Below are 27,917 nucleotides of genomic sequence, written 5' to 3'. Positions count from 1 at the left end.
CAAAAGAACTGTTAGGTGCCCACCCTGGACAAGCAACTGGATGCTGCATGTGTGGGTCATTAATAAGAAACTGGTAGATGTGCTCGGCCCTTTAAGTTTAACCATGAGACATTAGGCCAAAGTTAGAATTAGCATTAATGTTTAGTGGCACACAATGTCTCTGAAGTTTAAGGTATTGCTCCTATTGTTCCAGCATCGGATGCAGGTGTTTGGGTCACAGAGCAGAAGATGTGTCGGTTCTCAACATCACCTCGATTCATTCACATGATTTACTAATTTCTGTTCTAAAAAGCTTAACTGGAGGTTTTAGTAGCAGAGAAACATTTAAATGAACATTTGTCCAGTAATAATAATAATAATAATAATAGTTCTGCATTAATAATCACTGACTTTTGAACTGCTTGTTCTTCATGTGGGATTTCTGCTCCATATTTCAAGATTTGTTCCTTATTTGTTCAGCATGGTTCCTTTTAGTGGGATTTCTGGATCAGTTCTCTAGAATAAGGAAGGGATTAACTCAGGAACACCATCTCCTTCCTGCACTGGTTTCAACAGGCCAAAATTATTCATACCTCTGGCAGTAATCCTTTAATGTGACCAACATGTTTCTCTAGTCTAGAAGTAATATTAACGTGTCAGAGTGGCCGAGTCCAGAATCTGTGGAAGTAACTAATGATTAGGGTGATGGTAAGGAGGCCCTCCAACCTCAAATCGCTCATCACCAAAGATAAATCATCTAAATATGAGTGGAAGCATGCAGAAAACCGCTCAGCTGTTTAAAGAAGGTTTTATTTGTATATTCCCATGGAAAATGTTTCCATTTATTATTGAGAAGGGTTTGAATACTTTTCAGCATGCCAATTATTATAAAATTTAAATAATAGCAGTATAATAATAATACATTTTTTAAACTGCTCATTCTTTGCATTGTTTTATGATCTTCTCACCTGTCTCCTTTCCTGTCAGAAACAAATCTTCTGGCTGAATTTTATGCCTAAATCCGAAGGACTTTGAGCTCAGCCGTATTTGCCTGCAGTTTGTGGAGATGCTCCTCTCAACACCAAGGATTGTAAGAGGTCAGGATGCTTCTTCAGGATCGTGGCCATGGCAGGTCAGTCTCTCCACAAACTGACATATTTCTGTGGAGGATCTCTGGTCACCAACCAGTGGGTCCTGACTGCTGCTCAGTGTTTTCCCAGGCAAGCTTAAATGGTCCAATCCTGCTTTGTGTCTGCATCACAAGATGTTTCCAGTTTTCCTTTATTTATACACCTTTGCTAGTATGTAGAGCTCGTTTAAGTCTTTGCAAACCAGACCCGGTCTGCAGAACTCAGAACCATAACTTCCTGTTGGCACCTTTATTGTGTTTTAGTTTTAACATTAATGATTTATTTAACAGTGAACATGGCTGATCACAAAACCTCTTAAAGACGACAAATGAGACATTAGAAAATAGCCAAAGTATTCAGAGAACCTGACTAAAGTATTCATACCTCATCTAAAGAGCCTGGCTAAAGCGATGGAGCAACACATCACTAATGGTCTCTAGCAGAACGGCTCCATTTCTATTACAGTACTCCCAGTTGGGCTCTGGTTGCTGTTTAGGCGACGTCTACCTGCAGCTGCTTGGATTTCATTTAGGGGTCTCAGAGTAAAGGTTCCTGAATACTCACTGCCACACGTATCAGGATTTCATCCGTAGAAAATGAGGAAAACTATGAATTATTTTCCTTCCTGCTCTACTTGGTGTTGGTTGGTCACATGAAGTCCAAATAAAATCCACAGAAGTTTGTGTTGGAGTGGGACGAAAGGTGGAAAATGTAGAGGGGAGTGAATACTTTTTCAAAGCTCTGTAAGTACAGATAAAACAGTTAAAGGAGAAAGGCCGTGATACCAAAGACACAAAACAGGCACCGTAACATTTTTCCTAAATAGGTAAAATAACACAAATGCAGAATATAATCATTAATATTTCTAGATTATGTTCTTTTCCTCCAGTTCCTCAAACATTCATTTGTTTCCCAGTTGGTGAACATCAGGAGAACCAGGTCCAGTTTTCTTCATCTAGGAGCTGCTGTGAGGACTATTCACTCCTCAGCTTTTACTCACTTCATAGAAACATTTTGGTCGAACTTTGTACCACCAATATATTGGTTCTGGATGACTTTAGAGGCCACATACGGGCCAGAAACGGGTCTGGTCTAAATGTTAATGCCATGAATTTATTTTAATGCAGCATTAACGCACATGCTTCCATACTTCGGACCTCGTCTGCACTGTAGTTTGAACGTTATTCCATTTCATGTTTCAGCTGTTTGTCCCATTTCTTAAAAGGTTGGGGAGACGGCTCCTCTCTGTCCTGCCTCCTGTCCACCGCGCCTACTGAGCACGCTCAGAGCAGCTGTGGCTGCCCCTCAGCTAAGGGAGAGAAATCAGATCCGACCAGGTTCAGATTTGGTTCTGATACAGTTTTGTTTTTTTATATGCTAAAGTAACCTTGTCTATCCCTCAGAGAAGCTCTGTTTTTGTTTCTGGGTCTCAGACGTGTTTAAATCTGCATTATTCCAAACACTTCTCCTGGTTCTGAATTCAGAACTTCCAGAAAACCCAAACACTGACAATGTCCTGTCAGACTTCTGTGGACCAACAGAAGCAGCACGGTCAGATGTGTCAAGATGTGTCTCAAAAAGACGAGATCCTCATATCTGTCCAAGAGCAATGAAAACAGCAACACCTCAGACCCAAATAGACCCATCCTCCTTGTCCTAAGGGGATTCTCTGCTGGTTCCTAATGCTGGACCTTTAATTTTTATTTTCCTGTTTGAATCTGACCTGTTAAATTAAAATAAGTCCTAACGTCTGAATTAGAGCCCTAAGATAAGCTTCCTGTTGGCTTCTGACCGACCAGCCATCATCTGAACCTGCTTATCCTCGCATTATGAACACTAATATATATATATATATATATATATATATATATATATATATATATATATATATATATATATATGTTTGTTTTTTTGGCACTAGTGGCCTTTATTTATACATTTATTGTTTTTGACAGTAGGCAGACAGGAAAGAGGGGTAGAGAGAGAGGGAGACATTCGGCAAATGTCGCCAGGTCCAGGACTCGAACTCGGGACGGCCGCTTCGAGGACTGTAGCCTCCGTATATGGTCGCGCTCTTAACCCCTACACCATCAGCACCGCGCCCTGAACACTAATATTTTTTAAAGTTGCTGATCTTCACTGCAGTGTTATTCTTAAATAAACATATTTCCTGTTTATCTTTTAATCTTCATTCGTTCCTGAATGTCAGACGGCAACATTTTCAATAAAACTAAATCTTTTCCCCTCTTCTATGTTTTCCCGTTCTTGAACATGAAGAAAACCAGTCCATGTCGAGTTCCAGGTGTGGTGTTGTCCCTTTCTTCAGATTTCCAACCGTATCGGGCCTGAGTACAGGTAAGGACAGCAGGCCGGTCCAGTAGGTGTTCCCTCCTCTGCCTCAGCCAGGCCTTTGGAATGTGATTTTTCTGTTGTCTTGCTAAAAAATGCATGTCGTCCCTGTAGAAGATGTGGTCCTGAAGGCAGCAGATGTTGCTCTAACCTCCCTGCGGGACATTTCTGGAAGTTCATTTCCACTTCTGGATGTGGAAGTGGGCTTTTCCAAGGGAACTGCTTTAACCCCCGTACCGTTACAGAGGCGGGTTGCTGAAAGAATCTCCTAGAAACTTGTTAAATATGGGACAGAAATGATGTGTCCTGATCAAAGTGGACACCAAGGTTCTTAACTTTATTACTGGAGGCCAATTTAATGCCAAAGTCCATGATAGACTAAGCAGTTTGTTCTTCAGATGTTCTGGTCCAAATGTGACAACTTCTGTCTTGTAGAAAATGTAAGTCAACCAGGTTTTTATGTCCCTAAGACATGTTTGTAGTCCTATTAACGGTTTTATAGGTTTATTTATAGCTGAGTGTCATCGGCATAATAATGAAAATTGATCCATATTATCTAATTATTTTAACAAATGGTAAAATAAAACTGGCCCCAGCACCAAACCCTGTGGTTCTCCATAACTGTTTCTGGTGCCTGATGAAGCTTCATCATTATTATGTACAAACTGAAATACGTCGTTATTACAGTTTCCTACTGAAGCGCTGAACCAGAATCTAGAAATCCAAGATGGCCGCATGTCTTTTGTCTGCTTCTCTGTTTTACTTATTTTTATTTTTAAGAATTTCATCCCTGATACAGAGTTATACAAATTTTTCATGTTTGCTCTTTAATTTTCAACTATTTTGTAAGTTCTGGGACTATGGCCTATAAACTTTACACTATGGTTTACAGTACTTCTCTGAGGGATGTAATAGCTAACGGGAGGCACAGGAAACCGCTGCAGTGCAGCTTGTTTTAAACTAAATTGTTGAACCCTTCTGCGGCGCTCTGGGGCCTGTGGTATTTGTGGAGACAATCCACACTGCATCACGGCCTGTGCTGCTTGTGGAGATCACCTGAACCATACCAAGGTCTGCCCTTCTTGTGGAGTCCAGCCATTTCTGGCGGAGGAGGCCTCTCCATCACACCACAGAGTTGGTATGAATTACTGCACTCACTAGAATGGCTTCTATTTGTGACAGAGAGCAAAACGCCCAGATGACGGAGTCTCTGTGAATTAGGGGTCAGAAACGGGTCTATTTTTGATGAATGACTGACAGGAAGTCAGACACAGGAAAAAATAAGAGACTGTGTAACAATAATTTTATTTGTTTTACTCCCTTGAAAAATGTTTTAATCTCAGTGGGACTTTCTCCTGGTTAAATAAAGCTTAAATAAAAAAACAGTAACCTTTAGAACATGTGGGATGCTGGGATACAGTAGTAGGGAGGTAAACATTAAAACATCTTGGCGTCATTTTGTTTGGCATGAAATAAAGGTCTGAGTTGGTTGCTAATGTGGGAAATCTGCTCTAACCAAGGACTTCTTGGGGTTTTTCTCTCTGTAGTCAAATGAAAAATCTTTTTGACCCTAAGAGGTGAAATTGTTCAGATCTGATCTTCTTCCAGCTTATCTTCCATCACTTGAGAGGCTGCAGGTCAACCTTCTCATCATCTCCAACATCAAGTGTGATGCAACGTATGGATTTAGCACAACCAACATGACCCTAATTTCAGAGGAAAGGGCTTCTGTGACGTGTCAGGTTCTGTTCTCACACTCATACTGGGTTCCTGTTTAATTAGAACATGCTGGTGGTGACCTACTTGTCTGATGTGCACAGAAAGACCAGATCCGGAAGGACCAGCCTGGCTACATCACCTTCTACAAGGCGTCCAGCAGAACCGTCCACTCAGTGTTTTCAGCTTTGCTGTTGCTTGTTCTGCTCGTCTTCTTTTTCTCTGTCCTCAGGGGCTGAATTTCCATCTGCAGAGAAATCCTTTCCTCCCAGTTTGTTTATTTCTAGAGCAGTTTATTGAGGCTTTTCCTTTCAAACTTTATTCTGCACCTGCAGCTTCATTTCTGATCAACAAGCAAGATTCTTGGTAGAATCGTTCAACCGTTTTTCTGTAAAAAATATGCTGTAAATATTTTTATCTCTAAGAAAATCTTTTTATTTATTTGATTAAAACACAAAATTAGTGAACAAGGTTTTTGCTTTTTAGAAAGAGAATAACTGTCAACTATTTATTAAATATGATTTTACCTCATTGATACAACCTGTTTAAGATCTTTGCGTTTGAATTATCTGCAGAGTTATTTGTTGCTGTTAAGTAAAGCTCTTTTTTCATAGATTTGGGGGAAAATGCAAATTCTCTTCATTTTCCTTTTTGAATTACTCGTCGTCTGCTGCTTATCCTGGAACGCGCAGCAGTCTCAGTAGAGACGCCCAGACTTCCCTCTCCCCAGAAACCACCTCCATCTCCTCTGGTTGGAGCCCAAGGCGTTCCCAGGCCAGCTGAGAGACATAGTCCCTCCAGTGTGTCCCGGGCCTCCTCCTGGTGGGACTTGGCTAAGATGGTGAAAGACGCTAAATGCAGCAAAATTTCCTGCAGCCTTCAGTAACAATAAAAGCCCAATTTAAAAGCTGTCTAGTTTGTAGGAAAAGCAGGATTTCTCTGTTTTATAGAGAGAAAATTTAGATGCATGCAGGATTTCCTCATGTGCACAAATTCTAGCTTATTTAAAACAATAAGGCAGAGTTTTGCCTTATTGTCCAAAATCTTTATTTTCCAGAGAAGCATTTCCTCCAACACAGTTTTTGCTTTAAACACACAAAAATATATTTGTTAACGCCGTATGAAATAGCATAAATGCCCCAGAAATGACAAAAGTGGAGTGGTTAAAACTTGAAATGAAGAATAGAAATTGGCCCTTTGAGTACAGTTGAGCCTAAATCTGATTCCTGTTAGGTTTCCCTTCCTGTCAGCCGGCAGACAGAACTGTTTGGAGGAATGCTTTAAGAAATCCCCTGTAGATGAAGCTCAGCCCAGAAAGGTGGAGATGAAGACACTGGTGTCCAGGTTGAGGGTGGCATGCCACCAGCGGTCTGGAAAGAACAGAACCTGATGAACCAATATGGCAGAAAAAGGAGGATTAAATCAGTTACAGATTTAAGAAAGATGGGAAAATACAATCTGAATAAGCTGTAATGTAAATATAGCCTAAGAATAAGTTCAAGCTCACCTCTCCGGGCCGGATCGTGCACTCCAGCGGAGCCTCCTCCTCCGGCAGGTAGGGATATGTTTCTGTCACCCAGGACAGGGTGGTGCGGTTCGGGTGGAAATGAGGCTCCTTTTCCGGCGGATAGAGGAACCACCGCTATGTGCCAGAAAGGGAAGAAGTCACAGAGTTTCAGGGATCTGAGTAGGAATTTTATACATGGTCCAGTTCATAAAATGTTTAAACAGGACAAAATGTTGAGAAGTTTAATGATTCTGTTTGTTTACAGCTTCAGTATTATATTGTTCACAAATTATATTTGGCTCATTATTGTGTCGAAAAACCAAACATTTTCAGGAATTTTGTATATGTTTATAGAGCAGGTTGTGTTTTTCACGTAAAAATCCACTTTACTCTTCCCTAAACGTATCCTCAGGAACCTCCAACTGGATCCAGCAGCAAAAAAAGCACCCCAAGTTGCCATGGCAACATTAACCATTAGTGTTGGTCCTGAGGTCAAACACTGAAATGCATGAGAGCTAACATTCAATTAGTTAGCATGCTCAGTCTGTTTAGCTTTAGCTTGGCATTATTCTCAATGCTAACAACGTTGGTTTAAGCATTAGCATGCTAATGGTAAAAACTAACATTAGCATGCTCTGTCAGCACAACATCAGCATGCTAATGTTGTTAAGGACTAACATTAGCATGCCTAACCGCTAATCCTAGCATGCTAATGCTAACAACAACAGCTAATGTTAGTGATTTTTCAGACTTGTGCCAGCACAGCAACATCTCAGATGTCTCTACTGTTCTTTGGTTAATCTCCTGATTCTGAAACGGACGATTTCAGAGAGAAGCAACAAAATGGGGAATGAAATAGTGATGCTGCTACTAACATTTATTATTGTTAATGCCAATACCTGTGAGTCATTTCTTTTTGTTTTTGGACGCGTTAAAAATGCTGCAGCAAAGTAAACCCTCTTTTATACAGTCAATGGGGGTCCCCTGAAAGTTAACGTAGGGGTACAGATTATAAGTCACACATTCCTCATGTTGTGACACTGGAAATAGTTTGTACTTGAAATCCAACATGTCAGGTGATAACCATTTACATTGAATACTGTGTAATTATAATTTTACATATTTGTTACATAAACTGAAGTTCATGTCTTGCGACTCCCAAAGTGGCTGCACTCGTACTCGTCGTCTTTCGCTTATCCGGGACCGGGTCGCGGGGGCAGCAGACTCAGCAGAGACGCCCAGACGTCCCTCTCTCCAGACACCTCCTCCAGCTCCTCCGGGTGGAGCCCAATGCGTTCCCAGGCCAGCCACGAGACATAGTCCCCCCAGCGTGTCCTGGGCCGTCCCCTGGACCTCCTCCTGGTGGGACGTGCCTGGAACACCTCCCAAGGAAGGCGTCCAGGAGGCATCCGGTATAGATGCCCGAGCCACCTCAACTGGCTCCTCTCGATGTGGAGGAGCAGCGGCTCTACTCCGAGCTCCTCCCAGATGGCCGAGCTCCTCACCCTATCTCTAAGGGAGTGCCCGGCCACCCTACGGAGGAAGCTCATTTCAGCCGCTTGTATCCGGGATCTCGTTCTTTCGTTCATGACCCAAAGTTCATGGCCATAGGTGAGGGTAGGAACGTAGACCGACCAGTAAATCGAGAGCTCTGCTTTTCGGCTCAGCTCTCTCTTCACCACAACGGACCGGCACAGCGCCCCCATTACTGCGGCAGCCGCACCGATCCGTCTGTCGATCTCCCGCTCCATTCTTCCCTCACTCGTGAACAAGACCCCGAGATACTTAAACTCCTCCACTTGAGGCAGGAACTCCCCTCCAACCTGAAGAGGACAAGCCACCCTTTTCCGGTCGAGTACCATGGCCTCGGACTTGGAGGAGCTGATCCTCATCCCAGCCGCTTCACACTCGGCTGCGAACCGCCCCAGTGCATGTTGTAGGTCTTGGCTAGAGGGGGCCAGCAGGACCACGTCATCCGCAAAAAGAAGAGACGAAATCCACTGGTCCCCAAACCAGACCCCCTCCGGCCCTTGGCTGCATCTAGAAATCCTGTCCATAAAAGTTATGAACAGGACCGGTGACAAAGGGCAGCCCTGCCGGAGTCCAACATGCTCCGGGAACAGGTCCGACTTAGTGCCGGATATGCGGACCAAACTCCTGCTCCGCTCGTACAGGGACCGGAAGGCCCCTAATAAAAGGCCCATGATTCCATACTCCTGGAGCACCCCCACAGGGCATCACGAGGGACACAGTCGAATGCTTTCTCCAGGTCCACAAAACACATGTGGACCAGTTGGGTAAACTCCCATGAACCCTCGAGCACCCTGTAGAGGGTATAGAGCTGGTCCAGTGTTCCACGGCCGGGACAAAAACCACACTGCTCCTCCTGAAGCCGAGGTTCGACTATCGGTCGGACTCTCCTCTCCAATACCCTGGCGTAGGCCTTACCAGGGAGGCTGAGGTGTGTAATCCCCCTGTAGTTGGAACATACCCTCCGGTCACCCTTCTTATGAAGGGGGACCACGACCCCAGTCTGCCAGTCCAGAGGCACTGTCCCTGACCACTATGATATGTTGAAGAGGCGTGTCAACCATTACAGCCCTACAACATCCAGAGACTTGAGGTACTCAGGGCAGATCTCATCCAACACCGAAGCCCTGCCACCGTGGAGCTTTTTAACCACCTGGGTAACTTCAGCCTGGGTGTCCAACCCCGAGTCCCCAGCCTCTGTTTCCACCAGGGAATTCGTGATGGCAGGATTGAGGAGATCTTTGAAGTACTCCTTCCACCGGCCGATAATGTCCCCAGTCGAGGTCAGCAGCCTCCCACCCCCACTATAAACAGTGTTGGCGAAGCACTGCTTCCCCCTCCTGAGGCGCCGGACGGTTTGCCAGAATCGCTTCGAGGCCAACCGGCAGTCCTTCTCCATGGCCTCACCGAACTCCTCCCAGGCCCGAGTTTTTGCCTCTGCCACACCCCGGGCCGCAGCACGCTTGGCCTCACGGTACCCGTCAGCCGCCTCAGGAGTCCCACAAGCCAACCACAGCTGATAGGGCTCCTTCTTCAACTTGACAGCTTCCCTTACTGCCGGTGTCCACCACCAGGTTCTGGGATTGCCGCCACGACAGACACCGCAGACCTTACGGCCGCAGCTACGGGCAGCAGTATCAACAATAGATGTGGAGAACATGGTCCACTCGGACTCTATGTCTCCAACATCCCTCGGAATCTGGTCAAAGCTCTCCCGGAGGTGGGAGTTGAATACATCCCTGGCCGAGGGCTCCGCCAGACGTTCCAAGCAGACCCTCACTATGCGCTTGGAGGCAAGACTGACTATTTCTAGTCGACATTTCTCGAACTCCCGCACAAGCTCAGGCTCCTTCCCCCCCAGCGAGGTGACATTCCACGTCCCTAGAACCAGCCTAAGCATCCGGGGATCAGGCCGCTGAGGTCTCCACCTTCGTCCGCCACCCAATCCTCTTTGCACAGGTCCCTCACGGTTCCTCCTGCAGGTGGTGGGCCCACTGGGGGATGGCCTCGCGTCTCTCGTTTGGGCTTGGCCCGGCCGGGTCCCGCGAGGAGCAACCCAGCCACCAGGCGCTCTCCAGCGAGTCCTGACCCCAGGCCTGGCTCCAGGGTGGGACCCTGGCTCCGCCGTACCGGGTGACGTCTTGTACCTCGAAATTTTCGTCCTCATGAGGGATTCTTGAACCACTCTTTGTCTGACCCATCACCTAGAGTCTGTTTGCCATGGGAGACCCTACCAGGGGCATTTAGGCCCCAGACAACATAGCCTCTAGGATTATTTGAGAACTCAAACCCCTCCACCACGTTAAGGTGGCGGTTCAAGGAGGTGGCTGCACTTGTTTGTTCAAAAAAGTGATCTTTGCTAGTGCTCTTATTTCAGTTCTACTCCTTTTCCAGTGGCTCGATTTGGCCCGGCTCCACTTTACGTGCGTTTCCATTCCTGTTTTTCCATGTCGGTACCAGTTTTTTTTGGTCCCTGCTCCTGAGCAGGTCCGACTGCTCAGGAGCTACATGTGACGTGAACAGACTGCTGTTCACTGATTGGCCAGGACCAGGACCAGGAAAAATGGGTAGGTTTTCCAAGAGCAGTGCAGTGAGAAGGCAATAAAACTCACGTGCGACTACAATAATGGTGCATCCAGCTGCTCTATAAACTGGGAATACTGGGCACGTAATTCCATGTTTTCCTGATTTACTGAACCGAACACGGTCAGTGAGGGAACTAAGGGTCCTTTGTGGATATCACCTTTCTTCCATAGATGACTTCTGAGTATCCAGGACCATGCCAGTGAAAAGGGACTCCTGTTCCAGGGCCTGAAGGAGAAGGAAGGAACACAAACATGATGCAGGTGATGTCAAATCCAGCATTTCTTTTTTTGTGATAAATTATTTTGAATTTTACAGTAAGTACAAATGCATTTTCGTTTACAAAAGGAGATGTATTAATTAAACTGTGGCTCGTGGTGACACAGGAGCTCTATTTCTGATACATGCGTTTCACTCGTGGGATTTCCCAGCGATAACATGGTCATACTTTTATCACTTGAAGCACATGTATGAAGGACATGTACATACATCATTTTCATTTCTAACAGAAACAACCAATGAGCAGTTTATGTTTGAAAACAAATAAGTTAATAAGTATTACGTTTATCTAAATCTAGTAAGATTTCAGTCCACAGTGTAACAGTTTTTTGCTACAGTTACATATTGTTAAGTTAGTGCCCTACACTACATTACCCATGACGCACCTGTTTGTTTTGTAGTTGCACTCAGCTTAGCGAGTCACTTTCTGTTTCTTTAGTGTGGTTCAGAGGTCAGAGCAGCGTCCTGGGTGCAGGGATCACCTGCTGATCTTTTGCTAGTCTCCTGTGTTTGAGTCCTTGTGCGTTCTTATGATGTAAGTATAGTTTATTTGGCTGAATGTTTGGTTCAGCCATTGACCCGAGGTTGTCCTCATATTCATCTGCTACAGCAGATCCTGAGACAGCCCTCAACATGCGCTACAAACCAGCCATTCAATATTTAAGTTATGCCTTCAGCCGAATATATGTTATGAATGTAAGTGTGATGTGATATTGCTGTTCATTTGACCGTTTCTGGCGTCTGTTCATTGCATTCAGTCAGTCATTTTCTACCACTTGGGTCGCGGGGGAGCTGGTGTCAATCTCCAGCAGTCTACGGGCGAGAGGCGTGGTACACCTGGACAGGTCGCCAGTCCATCGCAGGGCAACAAACAAACAACCAAGCACACACTCATTCATACACCTAAGGTCAATTTAGAGACCAATTAACCTAACAGGCATGTCTTTGGACTGTGGGAGGAAGCTGGAGTACCTGGTGAGAACCCACGCATGCACGGGGAGAACAAGCAAACTCCATGCAGAAAGACCCCAGGCTGGGAATCGAACCCAGGACCTCCTTGCTGCAAGGCAACGGTGCTACCAACTGCGCCACCGTGCAACCCTTCATTGCATTTAATTGATAATTAATGAGTGATGTTAGAGTGCCCCCTATGGGATTTTCCGTGGTACCGTAGGCCAGTTTCAATTTTTTATTCATGTGCAGTTGTAGTTTACTTACATGGTTATTAATATATATTCTATTATTGTTTCTGTTCTAGATAACCACACAAATACACACACACGCATAACCAGAAACTGCATCTGCATCGGTCTCCTCATCATGCCCCATGTACCTGCTGCTATTTCTTTCTGAATAAATATTCTAAACTGCATCCTTGGAGTTGACCTATTCCTTCTGACCGAGGAAGACTCAGTTGACGAGTAATCTGCAATCAGTAGCTGCTAGACGCACAGTTTTTTACAGTAATAATAAAGCGAATGCATTGACCCAGTGGGTACCTGTGAGGTTTTTTGGAGATTGCCAACGAAGGGCTAACATCTTTTGGCTGCAGTTATTCTTGCCAGGGGAACTTTCATTTGTGGAAAGGTCCAGTTTGATAATTTGTTGTAATTATTGATTAATGAAATTTGTGGAGAGAAGCTGTAATCCAGCAGTTTGGTTAAATAAGAGTGGACCATTTTCCAGAACAGATAAACCTTTTTACACTCCCAAAACATATGCATGTAAGTACCAACAATATTTATCACATTTTGGAGTAGATGCAAGTTTCATTAGATATCTGGTTTTGGGTGTGAAATATATAATATATGTATAATAATATTTAAAACTGGAAACAGAAAGCCCACCTGAAGATTGGTGTCAGTGAGTAGTTAATGATATACACTGCTGAAAAAAATAAAGGGACCACTTAAACAACACAATATAACTCCAAGTAAATCAAACTTCAATCAGCAACACTGATTGACAATCAATTTCACATCTTGTTGTTCAAATGAAAAAGACAACAGCAGGAAATCTTTGGTGATTATCAAGACACTCAATAAAGGAGTGGTTCTGCAGGTGGGGACCACAGACCACTTCTCAGTACCGATGCTTTCTGGCTGATGTTTTGGTCACTTTTGAATGTTGGTGGTGCTTTCAGACTCGTGGTAGCATGAGACGGACTCTACAACCCACACAAGTGGCTCAGGTAGTGCAGCTCATCCAGGACGGCACATCAATGTGAGCTGTGGCAAGAAGGTTTGCTGTGTCTGTCAGCGTAGTGTCCAGAGCCTGGAGGCGCTACCAGAAGACAGGCCAGTACACCAGGAGACGTGGAGGAGGCCGTAGGAGGGCAACAACCCAGCAGCAGGACCGCTACCTCCACCTTTGTACAAGGAGGAACAGGAGGAGCACTGCCAGAGCCCTGCAAAATGACCTCCAGCAGGCCACAAATGTGCATGTGTCTGCACAAACGGTTAGAAACCGACTCCATGAGGATGGTATGAGGGCCTGACGTCCACAAATGGGTGTTGTGTTCACAGCCCAACACCGTGCAGGACGCTTGGCATTTACCAGAGAACACCAGGATTGGTAAATTCGCCACTGGTGCCCTGTGGTCTTCACAGATGAAAGCAGGTTCACACTGAAGACATGTGACAGACGTGACAGAGTCTGGAGACACCGTGGAGAGAGATCTGCTGCCTGCAACATCCTTCAGCAGTGGGTCTATAATGGTGTGGGGTGGCATTTCTTTGGAGGGCCAGGTCTGGGAGGAGATCCCTCAGGAGACCATCCACCGTCTCATCAGGAGCATCTCCAGGCGTTGTAGGGAGGTCATTCAGACACGTGGAGGTCACACACAATACTGAGCCTCATTTTAACTTGTTTTAAGGACATTACATCAAAGTTGGATCAGCCTCTAGTGTGTTTTTACACTTTAATTTTGTGTGTGACTCCAAATCCAGGCCTCCATTGGTTCATAAATTTGATTTTCATTGATGATTTTTGTCTGATTTTGTTGTCAGCAGATTTAACTTTGTACAGAACAAAATATTCAATGAGAATATTTCATTCATTCAGATCTAGGATGTTATTTGAGTGTTCCCTTTATTTTTTGGAGCAGTGTATTTGGTCTGGTTCCTTTCAATAGAAACATTGAAACAAGAGAGTTAACATGTTCCCAATTGTCAGGAGGAGAGTCAGGTAGCACTGCGGAGTAAAAATCTATACCTGAAACATGAAATTGTACGGTAGCTGGAAGATTTGCCCATCGTTCTAAATTTCTGTATAATTTTTAGAACCTATTGAATTCAGTGACGAATAAATATAGCGTAAGCGTCTCATGTTATCAGGTGCTATGCGGTTTTTAATGAAGCCTGTTTTATCATAGTTCACTAATTTAGATGCGTATGGATTTATGTTTTGGGAGAGAATTCGTGCAAAAGCTTCGATGTCAGTATTTAAAAGCAGTCTGTAATTACTAATTAAGTTATTAAAAGGTCTATAATTACTAGAAAGTGTAGGGTCTTTATTTGGTTTTAGGTAAAACAGTAATTATTGCTTGGTTTCCATCATTTATAAAAGCACCTTTTTCTACAGATGTGAAAATCCTTTTTAAGAACTGAGATCCCAGCTGATTCCGAAAGATAAAATTCAGGAGGGAGACCATCCTAACCTGGAGGTGGTTTCATACGCCTTGGAGCTTCGTGAAGCTCTTCTAAAGCATTTCTACCACAAAGATCAGTACTTTCTCCACGAGAAAATGAATTTAATGGTAAATCTTTTCCAAGCATCCCACCGTATTTGAATTTACTGTAGGTGAATACAGCGAGTGACAATAGGAGCGAAATTCATCGTTTATGTTTGGAGGGTCTGGCAATATTTCCTGTGAGGTTCTGATCCAGCATGTCTGTATCATCAGTCCAACAATCAGAACTGTTGGCAAACAAATGTTCTAATGCACCGGTGAAGATGGATCGGATCGTTTTAGATTCAGTCAGATTTAAAAGCCTTTGGTGCAGATTCCGTCTTCAAACAAAAGAATCATCAGGAAGGTCAAGAAAACCTAATGGAACCACCAGGTTGGTTCTGATGGGGACCAGACTTCATGCAGAGTTGTTTATCTGAAGGTAAACTTTGCAGGAATATTTGGACCTTTTGCACCAAACTGGACAGAATTTCTTTGAGCTCTCAGGTTTGACATCGAAGAAGAAGAAAACTAGAAGCTTGGATGAAATCAAATCCAAAGAGAAATGTTCGACCACAGAGCACCATTTGGTTTCAGGAAATGTTCTTTTGGGCTATTCCCGACTCACTGACCTGCAATCCCAAAACTGTACGCTCCGGTTGTGTCCGGCAGGACGTACGGTGGAGACTCATACTGATCAAACAGGTTCTGCCACTCGGTGAAGTTGTTGTCTCCAAAGAAATACAGCGTCTCTGCGGAGGAGAACATCCGATATCAAGATGGCTTTCATTTTTACGATGAGATGTGAGAGATGAGGCCGAGTTAGAACCCGGGTTGGATTTAACTCACCGCTGCCGAGGGCGTCTTCAGACTGAGGCCTCAGGAACTCATCTACGTACTCCTGGAGGAGAACGTCCACTGAGACGGAGAAAACACAGAGTTAAACAGTTGAAGATGCCAGAAGATCATGGTTCTCAGAGGTTCCTACCTTTCCTGTACGAGTGCGTGTTGGCAGTACTCAGCCTCACTTTCAGGGACCCGTACTTTTCCAGCAAACTGGACTTGGAGCACAAATGCTGGAATTTCTAATAGAGACAGACGAAGCCAGAAAGTCAGCTGCAGGCAGGGCGAAGCCGGACCTTCTGGGTTTCAGTTAAAGCCAAGCAGAAACTGCTGGTGCAGAGAAACATCTGTGTTAGTACAGATTCTCTGGAAGGTTCTGAACCGGTTTGTTACCTGATGTTGACCCAGATGTAGAGTTTATTTACTTGTAAAGGTATTCACACCCCCCAAAACATTTTGTCTCATTCCAGCAACAAACGTTACAGTTTTACTGAGACTTCCTGTGACAGAACAACACAGAAGAACGGTGAGGAGGAAGGAAAACGACATGTCGAAATGTTTTACAGATAAGAATCTGAAAAGTGTGGCGTACAGTTATATTCAGCTTCCGTTCCAAATAAAATCCTGTGCGACATGTTCCCTGCAGGAGCCTCCTAAGCAGTAACCAGAGTCCAGCTGTGTGGAGGAAGTCTAAAGCAGGGTCTGGTTCTACAACAAGATCCAAGCTTTGAACATCTCCCAGACCTCTGTTCAGTCCATCTTCTCAACATGGAGAGAGGATGGACCACCTGCAGACCTACCAAGACATGGAGGTCCACCTAGACTAACAGCTGGACAAGGAGAGCATTAATCAGAGAAGCACCCAAGAGTTCCATGGCAACTTTGGAGGAGCTGCAGAGAGCTCCAGTAGAGACAACTGTTTGTTGTGGACTCCATAAATCGGATCTTTAAGGAACAGAAGCTACAAGAAAACCAGAAGAAGTCCGTTTTATCACAAGCCATGCACGACCCTGAACACACCATCCTCACAGTAAAACATAGTGGTGGCAGCATCATAGTGTGGGGATGTTTTTCTCCAGCAAAGACAGAGAGGCTGGTTAGAGGACTGACCAGCAGATAACTGGACCCTGGCTGGAGGGTCACCTTCCAGCAGAACAACCACCCTGAACATACAGCCAGAATCTGTGAAAACTGATGTTCTCAGATGTTCTCCATCCAACCTGACTGAGCTTGAGATGTTTTACAAAGAAGAATTTAATCTGTAGAAACCCCAAAAGACCTGCAGCCAGAGGACAGATACACACGACACTTTTCAGAATCTCCTTCCTATGCTGGTTCTGCTCCATGTTGTCTTGGTGCCTCCACTCCCAGAAACATCTGAAGGTTTCTGGGGGTGTGAATACTTTGCAGGGTAGTTTAATATAAAGGCTCAGGGAGAAGATGACCCTCTTAAACTGGGTTTACACCAGTAAAAAGAACCAATATCCACACCATCCTCCTCCTCATCAGCAGTAAACCTCATTTTAGAACCTACCGTGTTGTTGGTGAGACCTCTGAGGACAACTGGTCTGCTGAATGCATATCTGCAAACAGAACAAGTCATATTAATCTGTGCACCTAACAAACTGCTCCAGGTTCGGCAGACCTTTCTCCACTCAATCATCTTTAGATGAACTGGTTTGGATCTTTTTGGCTTGGTTCCGTTAAAGCTCAGAGTCGTTGGACTCAGCCATGTTATTGAGAGGTTAAATAATGTTGCTGACATGGTGCTTTAAAGGTGACCTATTATACTTCCTTTTAAACATTTGGGACAGGTCTATGGCCTATACAAAACATGTTGATTACATCTTTCATTCTCAGATCATGAGATTTCACCTCCTCAGTTCCTCCTTTTTGAGCTCCTTTCAGAATCAGCTGTTTTACGGCTCTGTCGCTTTTATGCAAATTAGCAGTGTCTGGCCACGCCCCCAACCAGCACTTCATACACCTGAAAATGGCTGCCAGCAGATGTGCAACAGTACAGCCATACATCTCTGACCCTGGGTCCGACCCAGAAGCAGAGCTGGAGCCACCTGAAGAACCATCAAGGATGGTGCAAGCAGTTTCTGAATGATAGCTTCAGAAAGTCATCTTCATAAATCAAAATATTTTGTACCAATGAGGGTTGCCACCCTTCCCGTAACATACAAAATATCCGATATACATTCCTGTCACACCTGTTAAGATTATATAAAGCAAATGAACAAAAATAAAACGCATGAGATACCAAGGCCAGCAAAACTGTAGTGGTGGAATCTAAGCAGGACCTCCTCGCTCCGCCCGGGATGCTGTCACGGTTGCCTAGAGACAAACATCACACACCTGCTCTCATCTGCGTCACACCTTGTTAGGTATTATTTAGTCAACTCAGAGGTAAGAACGATACAGTCAGTTTTACTTGTGACAAGGGTAGCCCACTTTGCAGTGCAACTACAAAGTTTTGACACCCTATATCTTTATTTATTTGCTGTGGTCCAAACACAGTTCAACAGACAGTTCAGACAGGGTGTGTGTGTGAGACGGAAATGAGGCTGATTCTCACGGGCCTCTGGTGTGTGTGTACAAATAGATAACAGAATCCAACACACCAGGGAGGACTGCATACCAGAGATACAGAGCAGAGTGCAAGTGCATTACAGCACAAAGTTTTTACATGAGTGATAACAAGTCCTCGCACCCATCCAACACACCAGATACCACATCATCAGAGGAAAATGCTTGAAAACATACCTACGTTTGTGGGAAGATTCACTTCAGTTCAGTTTATTTATATAGCACCAATTCACAACACATGTTGTCTCAAGGTTCTTCACAACAGTCAGGTTCATACATTCCAATTAATCCTAATCATTGAACAGTTCAGTCAGATTCAGTTATTTATTCAAATTGGATAAAAAGTTTTTCTATCTAAGGAAACCCAGCAGATTGCATCCAGTCAGTGACTTGCAGCATTCACTCCTCCTGGATGAGCATGTAGAGACAGTGGACAGTCACTGGTGTTGACTTTGCAGCAATCCCTCATACTGAGCATGGATGTAGCGACAGTGGAGAGGAAAAACTCCCTTTTAACAGGAAGAAACCTCCAGCAGAACCAGAACCAGGCTCAGTGTGAGCGGCCATCTGCCACGACCGACTGGAGGTTTGAGAGAACAGAGCAGAGACACAAAGAGAACAAAGAAACACTGATCCAGGAGTACTTTCTATGGGAAGGAAAAGTAAATGTTAATGGATGTAGCTCCTTTAGTCGTTTCATCTAGAAAGAAAGAACAGATAAACTCTGAGCCAGTTTTCAAGGTTAGAGTCTGAAAGAGAGCACATAGAGTTAGTCACAGTAGAAGCTGTCTTGGTCACAGATGCACCAGCAAGACGTGCACCAACAATTTGTCCTCTTTTGAACTCTGGTATGTCACCCATAATGTTGTGTGCATTTCAATATTTTGAGCAAAACTGTGCTCTGACCCTGCTAATTGAACCTTCACACTCTGCTCTTACTGGTGCAATGTGCAATCAATGAAGACTGGCTACCATGCTGGTCCAATTTAGCCATGAAACCTCCCACACTAAAATGACAGCTGTTTCACTTTCATTGTCCAACCCCTGTAGCTCCTTTAGTCATTTCATCTAGAAAGAAAGAACAGATAAACTCTGAGCCAGTTTTCAAGGTTAGAGTCTGAAAGAGAGAACATAGAGTTAGTTACAGTAGAAGCTCAGTCAGTAGCCATGTCTAGGAGAGAGAAAGGGTTAAACACTGAAAGACAGGGCTATGTGGATCATTGGTAGAAGGTGAGCATTAAGTTGTTGCCAGCAGAAGCTCGGACGATGCCCCTCTCCAGAAAGGTGTCACAGGTAGACACAGAGTAAGGCCAGGTGTAGCTTCTAGGAAGATAAAAGAGAGAACAAAGTTAAAAACTGAAATAACAGCAAATAATACAAAATTGGAGAGTAGTATGAGAAAGTAGCAGAGAGGGTGAAAGTGGTCATTATGTCCTCCAGCAGCCTAAGCCTATAGCAGCATAACTACAGAGATAACTCAGGATAAACTAAGCCACTCTAACTATAAGCTTTATCAAAAAGGAAAGTTTTAAGCCTAGCCTTAAAAGTAGACAGGGTGTCTGCCTCACGGACTAAAACTGGGAGCTGGTTCCACAGGAGAGGAGCCTGATAACTAAAAGATCTGCCTCCCATTCTACTTCTAGAGACTCTAGGAACCACCAGTAAACCTGCAGTCTGAGAACAAAGTGCTCTGTTAGGAACATATGGACCAATCAGATCTCTGATGTATGATGGAGCTAGATCATTAAGGGCTTTATATGTGAGGAGGAGAATTTTAAATTATATTCTGGATTTAACAGGGAGCCAATGAAGGGAAGCTAAAATAGGAGAAATATGATCTCTCTTTTTAATTTTCATCAGAACTCTTGCTGCAGCATTTTGAATCAGCTGAAGGCTTTTAACTGCATTTTGTGGACATCCTGATAGTAAAGAATTACAATAGTCCTCAATGGACCTCTGTAATCCCACAGCGGGAGAATGTGCTTGGACACATGTGGGTCTTTGCAGCCAACAACAGAACCTCTGCCTCCGAGGGCAGCCACGTTAAAGCAGATCCTCTACTGGAAATCAAGTGGGTGGAGCTCCGCTTCAGGTGATTGTCAGGGGCGGGACTCAGGTAGGTGCCAGTGTAAGTAAGTAAGTAAGTAAAATTTTATTTATATAGTACCTCTCAAGACACAGATCACAAAGTGCTTCACAACACTAATACAAAGTACAATTGGAATAATATATTTATAAATGTAAAATAGAAGATAAGATCAAATCAAAAATAAACTAACCAAACACAAGCCTAAAAAGATGAGTTTTTAGCTGTTTTTAAAAGACACCACCGAATCCGCAGTCCTTATACACAAGGGGATAGAGTTCCAGAGACGGGGAGCTACTGTTGCAAAAGCTTTATCACCCTTAGTTTTCAGCCTTGTGTGATGTACAGCCAGTAGGACTTTATCACATGACCTCAGAGACCTGGGGGGAATGTACGGATATAAGAGTTCACTGATATAAGTTGGGGCTTGACCATGAAGACCTCTATAAGTCAGGACCAGAATCTTAAACTGAGCTCTGAATTTAATGGGGAGCCAGTGCAGCTGGATTCAATTCAATTCAATTCAAATTCAAAAATACTTTATTAATCCCAAAGGGAAATTAAATGTTGTTATAGCTCATATTATGAAGGTTTCTTCAAAGAGTCGTTGTAGATGCTGATGGCTGTGAGCAGATCTGAAGAAGCCTCTGACTGAAGACACTCTGTTGTTGTAGGACAGTCTCATGAAGAGGATGCTCAGGGTTCTCCATAATGTTCTTCATTTTATGAAGAATCCGTCTTTCCACAATGATCTCAAGAGGTTCCAGAGGAGTCCCCAGAACAGAGCCAACCTTCTTTATCAGCTTGTTGAGATTTTTTAAGTCCCTGGTTCTGATGCTGCTTCCCCAGCAGATGATGGTAGAAGAGATCAGACTCTCCACAACAGACTTATAGAAGATATGCAGCATCTTGCTGCAAACACCAAAGGACCTAAGCTTCCTCAAGAAGTACAGTCTGCTCTGTCCCTTCTTGTAGATGTCTTCACAGTTGCATCTCCACTCTAGTCTGTTGTCCAGGTGAACACCGAGGTATTTATACTCCTCCACCACCTCCACTTCTTCTCCTATGATGGAAATAGTTGTTGACTTATTCCTGTTTCTCTTAAAATCTACAATCATCTCTTTTGTTTTAGTCACGTTCAAAATGAGATGATTGTTTCCACACCATGCCACAAAGAGGTCCACCACCTTCCTGTACTCAGCTTCTTGTCCATCTCTGATCCACCAACGACTGCAGAATCATCTGAGTATTTCTGCAGATGACAGGAGTCTGTCTTGTACTGGAAGTCTGAGGTGTATAGAGTGAAAAGGAATGGTGAGAGTACCGTCCCCTGTGGTGCTCCTGTGCTGCTGACTACCTGGTTAGACTCACAAATGAGTAACGGTGTGGAGTGGGAATACTTAGAAGATTTTGTCAGAAGTCTAGCAGCAGCGTTCTGAACAACCTGGAGACGTTTCAGGGAGTTTTTGCTAAGACAGGTAAATAAAGTATTACAACATGAATACGACATGAATGCATGGATAGTAATCTCAAGTTCAGAACGTGACACAATGGGACTTAACTTAGCAAGGTTACGTAAAGGATAAAAACAAGAGTGAACCAGAGATTTGATGTGGGTATCTAAGGAGAAAGCAGAGTCAAAGGTTACACCAAGGTTCCTGATGGAAGATTTAGCAAATTTACCAAGAGGACCAAGAGCTTCCATAATCCTGGGTGTAATTGCGTAATTGTGACATCACAATTACGCCTTTGAAACCGCGCGTTTTCAAGTAAAAGTAAAACTTTTATAGCCAAAAAAACAGCTAAATGAATTTTTTTTTTAGCGTTGGACTGTTTGTAGAAGAATTAGAGACCCGAATGAAAGAATAAAAACGATCAAAAAGTGATGTTTGCATAATAGGTCCCCTTTAATCATCAGAACATCGTCTGGTCCTGAGCAGCGCAGAGAAACAGAACCTCTTCTTTAATCTGGAGGGAATCTCATCACATTTATTGTTTAATGTCCAAATACATTTAAACTTTCAGAAGTAAACAGGATGGTAATATTATTTTTGAAATTTAAAATATACATTCACTTTTTATTTGTTTATTTAGCAGCATTATCTATTACTGTTAATTCTTTAATCATTTGTCTTTTATATATTTTTGTATATTTAGCAGATTATCTGCTACAGCTGGTAGACCACTATACTAGATTTCTATTCTATATTCTATATCCGGGGTCATCTCTATCTGTTGGTTTGTACTGATTACTGCTTACTCACCTTTCAATGAACTGCTGGTGAGACAGTTCTGATCCGTCCAGAACCTCGATGGTACAGGTTCCTTCATCTCCTAAACTGAGGTCTGCAGGCAGTGACCTGCTCACAGACAGCGGGATGTTATTCTGCTGTAAAAACCCAAACGGAGCCTCAGTCTCCGGTTCCGTGAACCCACCATCCTCCCCCGTCCTCCGCTCCCACGGCGCAGATCAGACATGCAGCTACAAACTGAGCAGCTCGGTTCCCCATCCAGCCCTTCCAGTTCTGGACCGATCTCAACTACCAGGAGAACATCATCTCGCACCTCCACTGCTGGCGGACTTCCTGCCGGAGAGCCAATCAGAAAGCACCACATTAATCAGGCCTGTGGTGCATTCATGGACATCATGTGAAAACCGGAACTTCATTTTTACTTGTTAAATGAGCTTTACAGAGTAAAGTCTGGCAGAGTAGTTCAGAATTTTTGGCATTTTTTTGGCACTTAGACCAGGAAAAAGGCCAAACAGATTTACTTTCACAAGTGGAGCAAAAACCTCTGCTTGATATTTATAAAAGAACCTTCATTAGAAAGTACTGTGGGATTATTTCAGTTGTTTCGGGCACGGAGACAGAGAGGAAAAGGAAGAAAATAAGCACGAAAGAGAGAGGGATGGGGCAAAAAGAAAGGGAGAGAAGAAGAAAAGAATGGAGGAAAGAAAGAAGGATGAAGAGAATACAAGATAACTCCCTGCTTGCTTCTACACCTGCAGAAACGTTCATATTAACAGCTTTTTTTTCCAAAAAGTGGGCAGTACTAATGAATGCAAGATGTACACTGCTGAAAAAAATAAAGGGAACCCTTAAACAACACAATATAACTCCAAGTAAATCAAACTTCAATCAGCAACACTGATTAACAATCAATTTCACATCTTGTTGTTCAAATGGAAAAGACAACAGGAGGAAATCTTTGGCGATTAGCAAGACACTCAATAAAGAAGTGGTTCTGCAGGTGGGGACCACAGACCACTTCTCAGTACCGATGCTTTCTGGCTGATGTTTTGGTCACTTTTGAATGTTGGTGGTGCTTTCACACTCGTGGTAGCATGAGATGGACTCTACAACCCACACAAGTGGCTCAGGTAGTGCAGCTCATCCAGGATGGCACATCAATGCCAGCAGTGGCAAGAAGGTTTGCTGTGTCTGTCAGCGTAGTGTCCAGAGCCTGGAGGTTCTACAAGGAGACAGGCCAGTACACCAGGAGACGTGGAGGAGGCTGTAGGAGGGCAACAACCCAGCAGCAGGACCACTACCTCCACCTTTGTGCAAGGAGGAACAGGAGGAGTACTGCCAGAGCCCTGCAAAATGACCTCCAGCAGGCCACAAATGTGCATGTGTCTGCACAAACGGTTAGAAACCGACTCTATTAGGATGGTATAAGGACCCGACGTCCACAAATGGGGGTTGTGCTCACAGCCCAACACCGTGCCGGACGCTTGGCATTTACCAGAGAACATCAGGATTGGTAAATTCTCCACTGGCGCCCTGTGGTCTTCACAGATGAAAGCAGGTTCACACTGAGCACATGTGACAGACATGACAGAGTCTGGAGACACCGTGGAGAGAGATCTGCTGCCTGCAACATCCTTCAGCATGACTGGTTTGGTAGTGGGTCAGTAATGGTGTGGGGTGACATTTCTTTGGAGGGCCAGGTCTGGGAGGAGATCCCTCAGGAGACCATCCACCGTCTCATCAGGAGCATCTCCAGGCGTTGTAGGGAGGTCATACAGACACGTGGAGGTCACACACAATACTGAGCCTCATTTTAACTTGTTTTAAGGACATTACATCAAAGTTGGATCAGCCTCTAGTGTGTTTTTACACTTTAATTTTGTGTGTGACTCCAAATCCAGGCCTCCTTTGGTTCATAAATTTTATTTCCATTGATGATTTTTGTGTGATTTTGTTGTCAACACATTCAACTTTGTACAGAACAAAGTATTCAATGAGAATATTTCATTCATTCAGATCTAGGATGTGTTATTTGAGGGTTCCCTTTATTTTTTTGAGCAGTGTATTTAGTGGTAAATGCGGCTCAATATAGAAAATTTGTGTATCTGTTAACACCTGAATGTAAACACCTCTCGGTCTAAGTGTGAGCACGCTTGTGTATACAAGGATTCTCCTTAAAAATATGCAATAGTGAGCGTGAGGAGCCACAGACCTGCCCCCCTGGACCCAGGACAGATACGGAGGAGATCCGAGCCACAGACATCCAAAGGCCCCCCAGAGCACAGGAACCCCAGGAGAACCACCGGGACTACCGCAACCTCCCCAGAGAAGAGCAGGGGACCGCCCCAGGGGAACTACCCAGCAACCACAGTGTTGAAGTCCCAGGGAGTTGCAGTGACGAGCCCACTGGCCCCGTAGGCAGCCGTCTACGCCCGAGCAGATCCAACCATGGACCCAGAGACCCGAGACCCCGGGGCACATCACTCCCCAAGCAGAGGCCTGACAGAGCCAGGGGGCCCAGGCCCCAGCAAGCAGCCACTGGGAGCTAGCCGACACACACCAAAGCACCCAGCCCCGGATACCGACAACCACAAGTACACCAGTGGGCTGAGACACCAACCACCGGCAGGTAGTGTGGCTTGGAGGAAATAGGCCCCATATTTGATGGGAGGCCTAAACTGATCCAGGAGAGGGAACAGCCCAAGACCCAACCTGACACAAAAACGGGTACACACAGTCACAATCACACATTGCCACCCTCATGTGTACACATAAAACACTCACACCCACGCATCCAACTTAAAGACAAACAATGATGGACATGTACACTCATTCACACTCCTTATACATACTCTATACTCCCAGGTCCAGGTGCCGATACCCCATTTTAACCAGCCCCCGGACCCAGGAGGTGGTCCCCTTCCCTCCGGGGGTGGAGACAGGCAGACCGCCCCAGCACCTGAACCTTTTGAAATTTAAATTAGATTATTTTTGTTTTTTTGTTTGAAAAGCAGAAGTAAAATGTGATTCAGGCCAAAACACCAAATACCATCTCATTTTATGTCTCCATCTGCGCCTAGATTACAGAACCCGGCGCAGGGAGCCATTTACAGCAGCAGGGGGCAGAGTTGCACCATTTGATGGATTTTTCTTTATAAACTATGAAAATTAAATTTTACAGCAATACCTGGTTCACACGGCAAGACAATTTTGCCGATTTTTGACCTGATCTTCCCTTTCATTCATTCTCTGCGGAGCTTAAAAAAGTATTTACTCCCTAACTCTAAAATGTTTCACATCATCAAACTAGTTTTAAACTAAGACATAGACAACCTGAGTGGACAGACAAAGCTGTTTTCAAATGATCCGTTCATTTATTAAGGAAAAAGATCTTTCCAAACCAACTTGCTCCTATGTCTAAAGTAATTACCTTCCTTGTTAAATCACGAATTCCCTGTGATGAACCACATGGTCTGGTTCAGTTTCAGTTGCCACACCCTGATTTCTACCAGACCAATAGAAACAAATCACCTAAATAGAACCTTTGTGACAACATGAAGTAGGCTAAAAGATCTCAGAAAGCAACACAGCATTCTCCAATCTAAAGAACTTTAAGGACAGATGACAAACAAAGTTTAGAGGACATTTCCAAAAACTTTGGGATTACCAAGATTACTCATCAACAATTCAATCAGGAGGCCACAAAAGAAGCCAGAACAACAGTTTTGTTTTTTATTTTATTCTATTATTACTACTTCTTTTTGTACATTTATCTGCACATTTTTCATAACTAACTGCACCCTACTTTGTTAGTGTGTTACTAAGAGCAGCAGACGTTGCAGTAGCGGTGATGTTGTGTGTTTTGTGGTTGCGGGGGCATGGTGAGGGCCATCTTTTTTGTTGTCTGTGGCCCCTTCTATGGATGACACGGGGCTTGTGGGTTGGGGCAGGGTTGTTCGGGATCAGGTAGTGCCAGCCTTGTGGACTGGGGGCTCGGGCGTTTCTGCCTGTTTCCACCCCAGAATGAAGGGGACCTCCTGCTGGGTCCAGGGGCTGGGTACCCCTCTGGGTTTGGGTACTTGGACCTGGGAGTATAGAATATGTATGGGGAATGTGAGTGAGTGTATGGCATTCATTGTTGTGTGTCTTTACGTTGGGTGTGTGGGTGTGAGTGTTTTTATGTGTAAGCATGTGTTTGTATGACTATGTATGCCTGTTTTTGTGTCAAGTTGGGTCTTTGACTGCTCCCTCTCCTGGATCAGCTTAGGCCCCCCCATCAAATTTGGGGCCTATTTCCTCCCCACCACACTCGCTGCCGGTGGCTGGCGAATTGGTGGTTCTCAGTGTCTGAGGCTGGGTGCTTTCATGTGTGCTGGCTCACTCCCAGTGGCTGCTTGCCGGGGCCTGGGCCCCCTGGGTCAGTCGGGCCTTTGCTTGGGGACTGATTTGCCTTGAGGTCTCGGGTCTCTGGGTCCATGGCTGGATCTGCTCCAATGTTGACGGTTGCCGGCGGGGCCTGTGGCCTCGTTGCTGCAGCTCCCTGGGGCTTCTGCACTGTGGCAGCAGGGTGGTTCCCCTGGTGCTCTCCTCTGCTCTTCTCTGGGGGGTTGTGGTAGTCCTGGCAGTGGTCCTCCCAGGCTTCCTATGCTCTGGGGGGGCCTTTGGATGTCTGTGGCTCGGATCTCCTCCGTATCTGTCCTGGGTCCAGGGGGGCAGGTCTGTGGCTCCTCACACTCACCATTGCATATTTTTATGGATAAACACAAGCGTGCTCACACTCTGACCCACAGGGGTTTAGATTCAGGTGTTAACAGATACATAGCTGTTCTATTTAGAGCCGCATTTACTTCTAAATACATCTTGCATTTATCAGTACCGTGCATGTCTCACCAATGTTGTTATTATATATGTTTCAGCAGGTGTAGATGCAGTCTTCTAGGGTGTTATCTTATAATCTCGTTAACCTTCTTTTTCTCCTCTATTCTTTTCTCCTCTCAGGTTTACCTTTTTGCCCCACCTCTCTCCCTTCCTTTCTTCTTTTTTCCCTTTCGTTTCCATCTTCTTGTCCATTGCAATTTGAAATAATCCAAAAGCATGGTTTTACATACATTATGTGCAGCATTATAGCCGATAGCCGAGCAGAAACATCTTCTCATGTTTGCTGAACAGCAGCAAAAATCATCGGTTTAAAGAACACAAAGATTTTCTCTTGAGGAATAAACAGAAATCTTGTAGCAGCTGGAGGGGTAATTATATTTATGTATCTATAAATCTCAGGATGTAAAACTACTCAAATAGATTAAAATGGCTTTAAAATGTCAATTTTCCCATGTTTCTCATGATTATTCAACTTGAAGCTGAAAGCGAGTCTCAGATAGCAAACAAAGGGACAGTACAACTG

At 44.4% G+C, this 27,917-nt stretch overlaps 1 protein-coding gene across 2 annotated transcripts; it reads right to left on the bottom strand.

Moving 5' to 3' along the window:
- Positions 1–6,167: 6,167 nt before the first annotated feature.
- Positions 6,168–22,848, bottom strand: LOC124862271 (jmjC domain-containing protein 8-like). 2 transcript variants are annotated; one of them, XM_047356091.1, is made up of 9 exons: positions 22,701–22,848; positions 22,529–22,624; positions 17,121–17,169; positions 15,732–15,828; positions 15,593–15,661; positions 15,376–15,495; positions 10,955–11,022; positions 6,682–6,816; positions 6,168–6,560 (listed from the first exon to the last, which is right to left on the bottom strand). In XM_047356091.1, the coding sequence occupies exons 1-9, from the start codon at positions 22,772–22,774 to the stop codon at positions 6,480–6,482; spliced, it is 789 nt and encodes a 262-aa protein (XP_047212047.1). In that variant the 5' UTR covers positions 22,775–22,848; the 3' UTR covers positions 6,168–6,479. The 2 variants fall into 2 exon arrangements, with proteins under 2 accessions (XP_047212047.1, XP_047212046.1); XM_047356090.1 differs by having other exon boundaries at positions 6,168–6,544.
- Between the last annotated feature and the right edge of the window lie 5,069 nt (positions 22,849–27,917).

This window comes from Girardinichthys multiradiatus, chromosome X, assembly GCF_021462225.1.
Source record: "Girardinichthys multiradiatus isolate DD_20200921_A chromosome X, DD_fGirMul_XY1, whole genome shotgun sequence".
Classification (NCBI taxonomy): Eukaryota; Metazoa; Chordata; class Actinopteri; order Cyprinodontiformes; family Goodeidae; genus Girardinichthys; species Girardinichthys multiradiatus.
Note: the sequence above shows the minus strand (reverse complement) of the source record. Positions and strands in the feature narration are given on the sequence as shown.

Coding starts and splice junctions, on each gene's coding strand:
- LOC124862271 (XM_047356090.1), bottom strand. CDS start 22,774: ATGGGGAACCGAGCTGCTCAGTTTGTAGCTGCATGTCTGATCTGCGCC. Junction 22,625..22,700: donor GCGGAGGACGGGGGAGGATG/GTGGGTTCACGG, acceptor GTCTGTGAGCAG/GTCACTGCCTGCAGACCTCA. Junction 17,170..22,528: donor CACCAGCAGTTCATTGAAAG/GTGAGTAAGCAG, acceptor TTCTGTTTGCAG/ATATGCATTCAGCAGACCAG.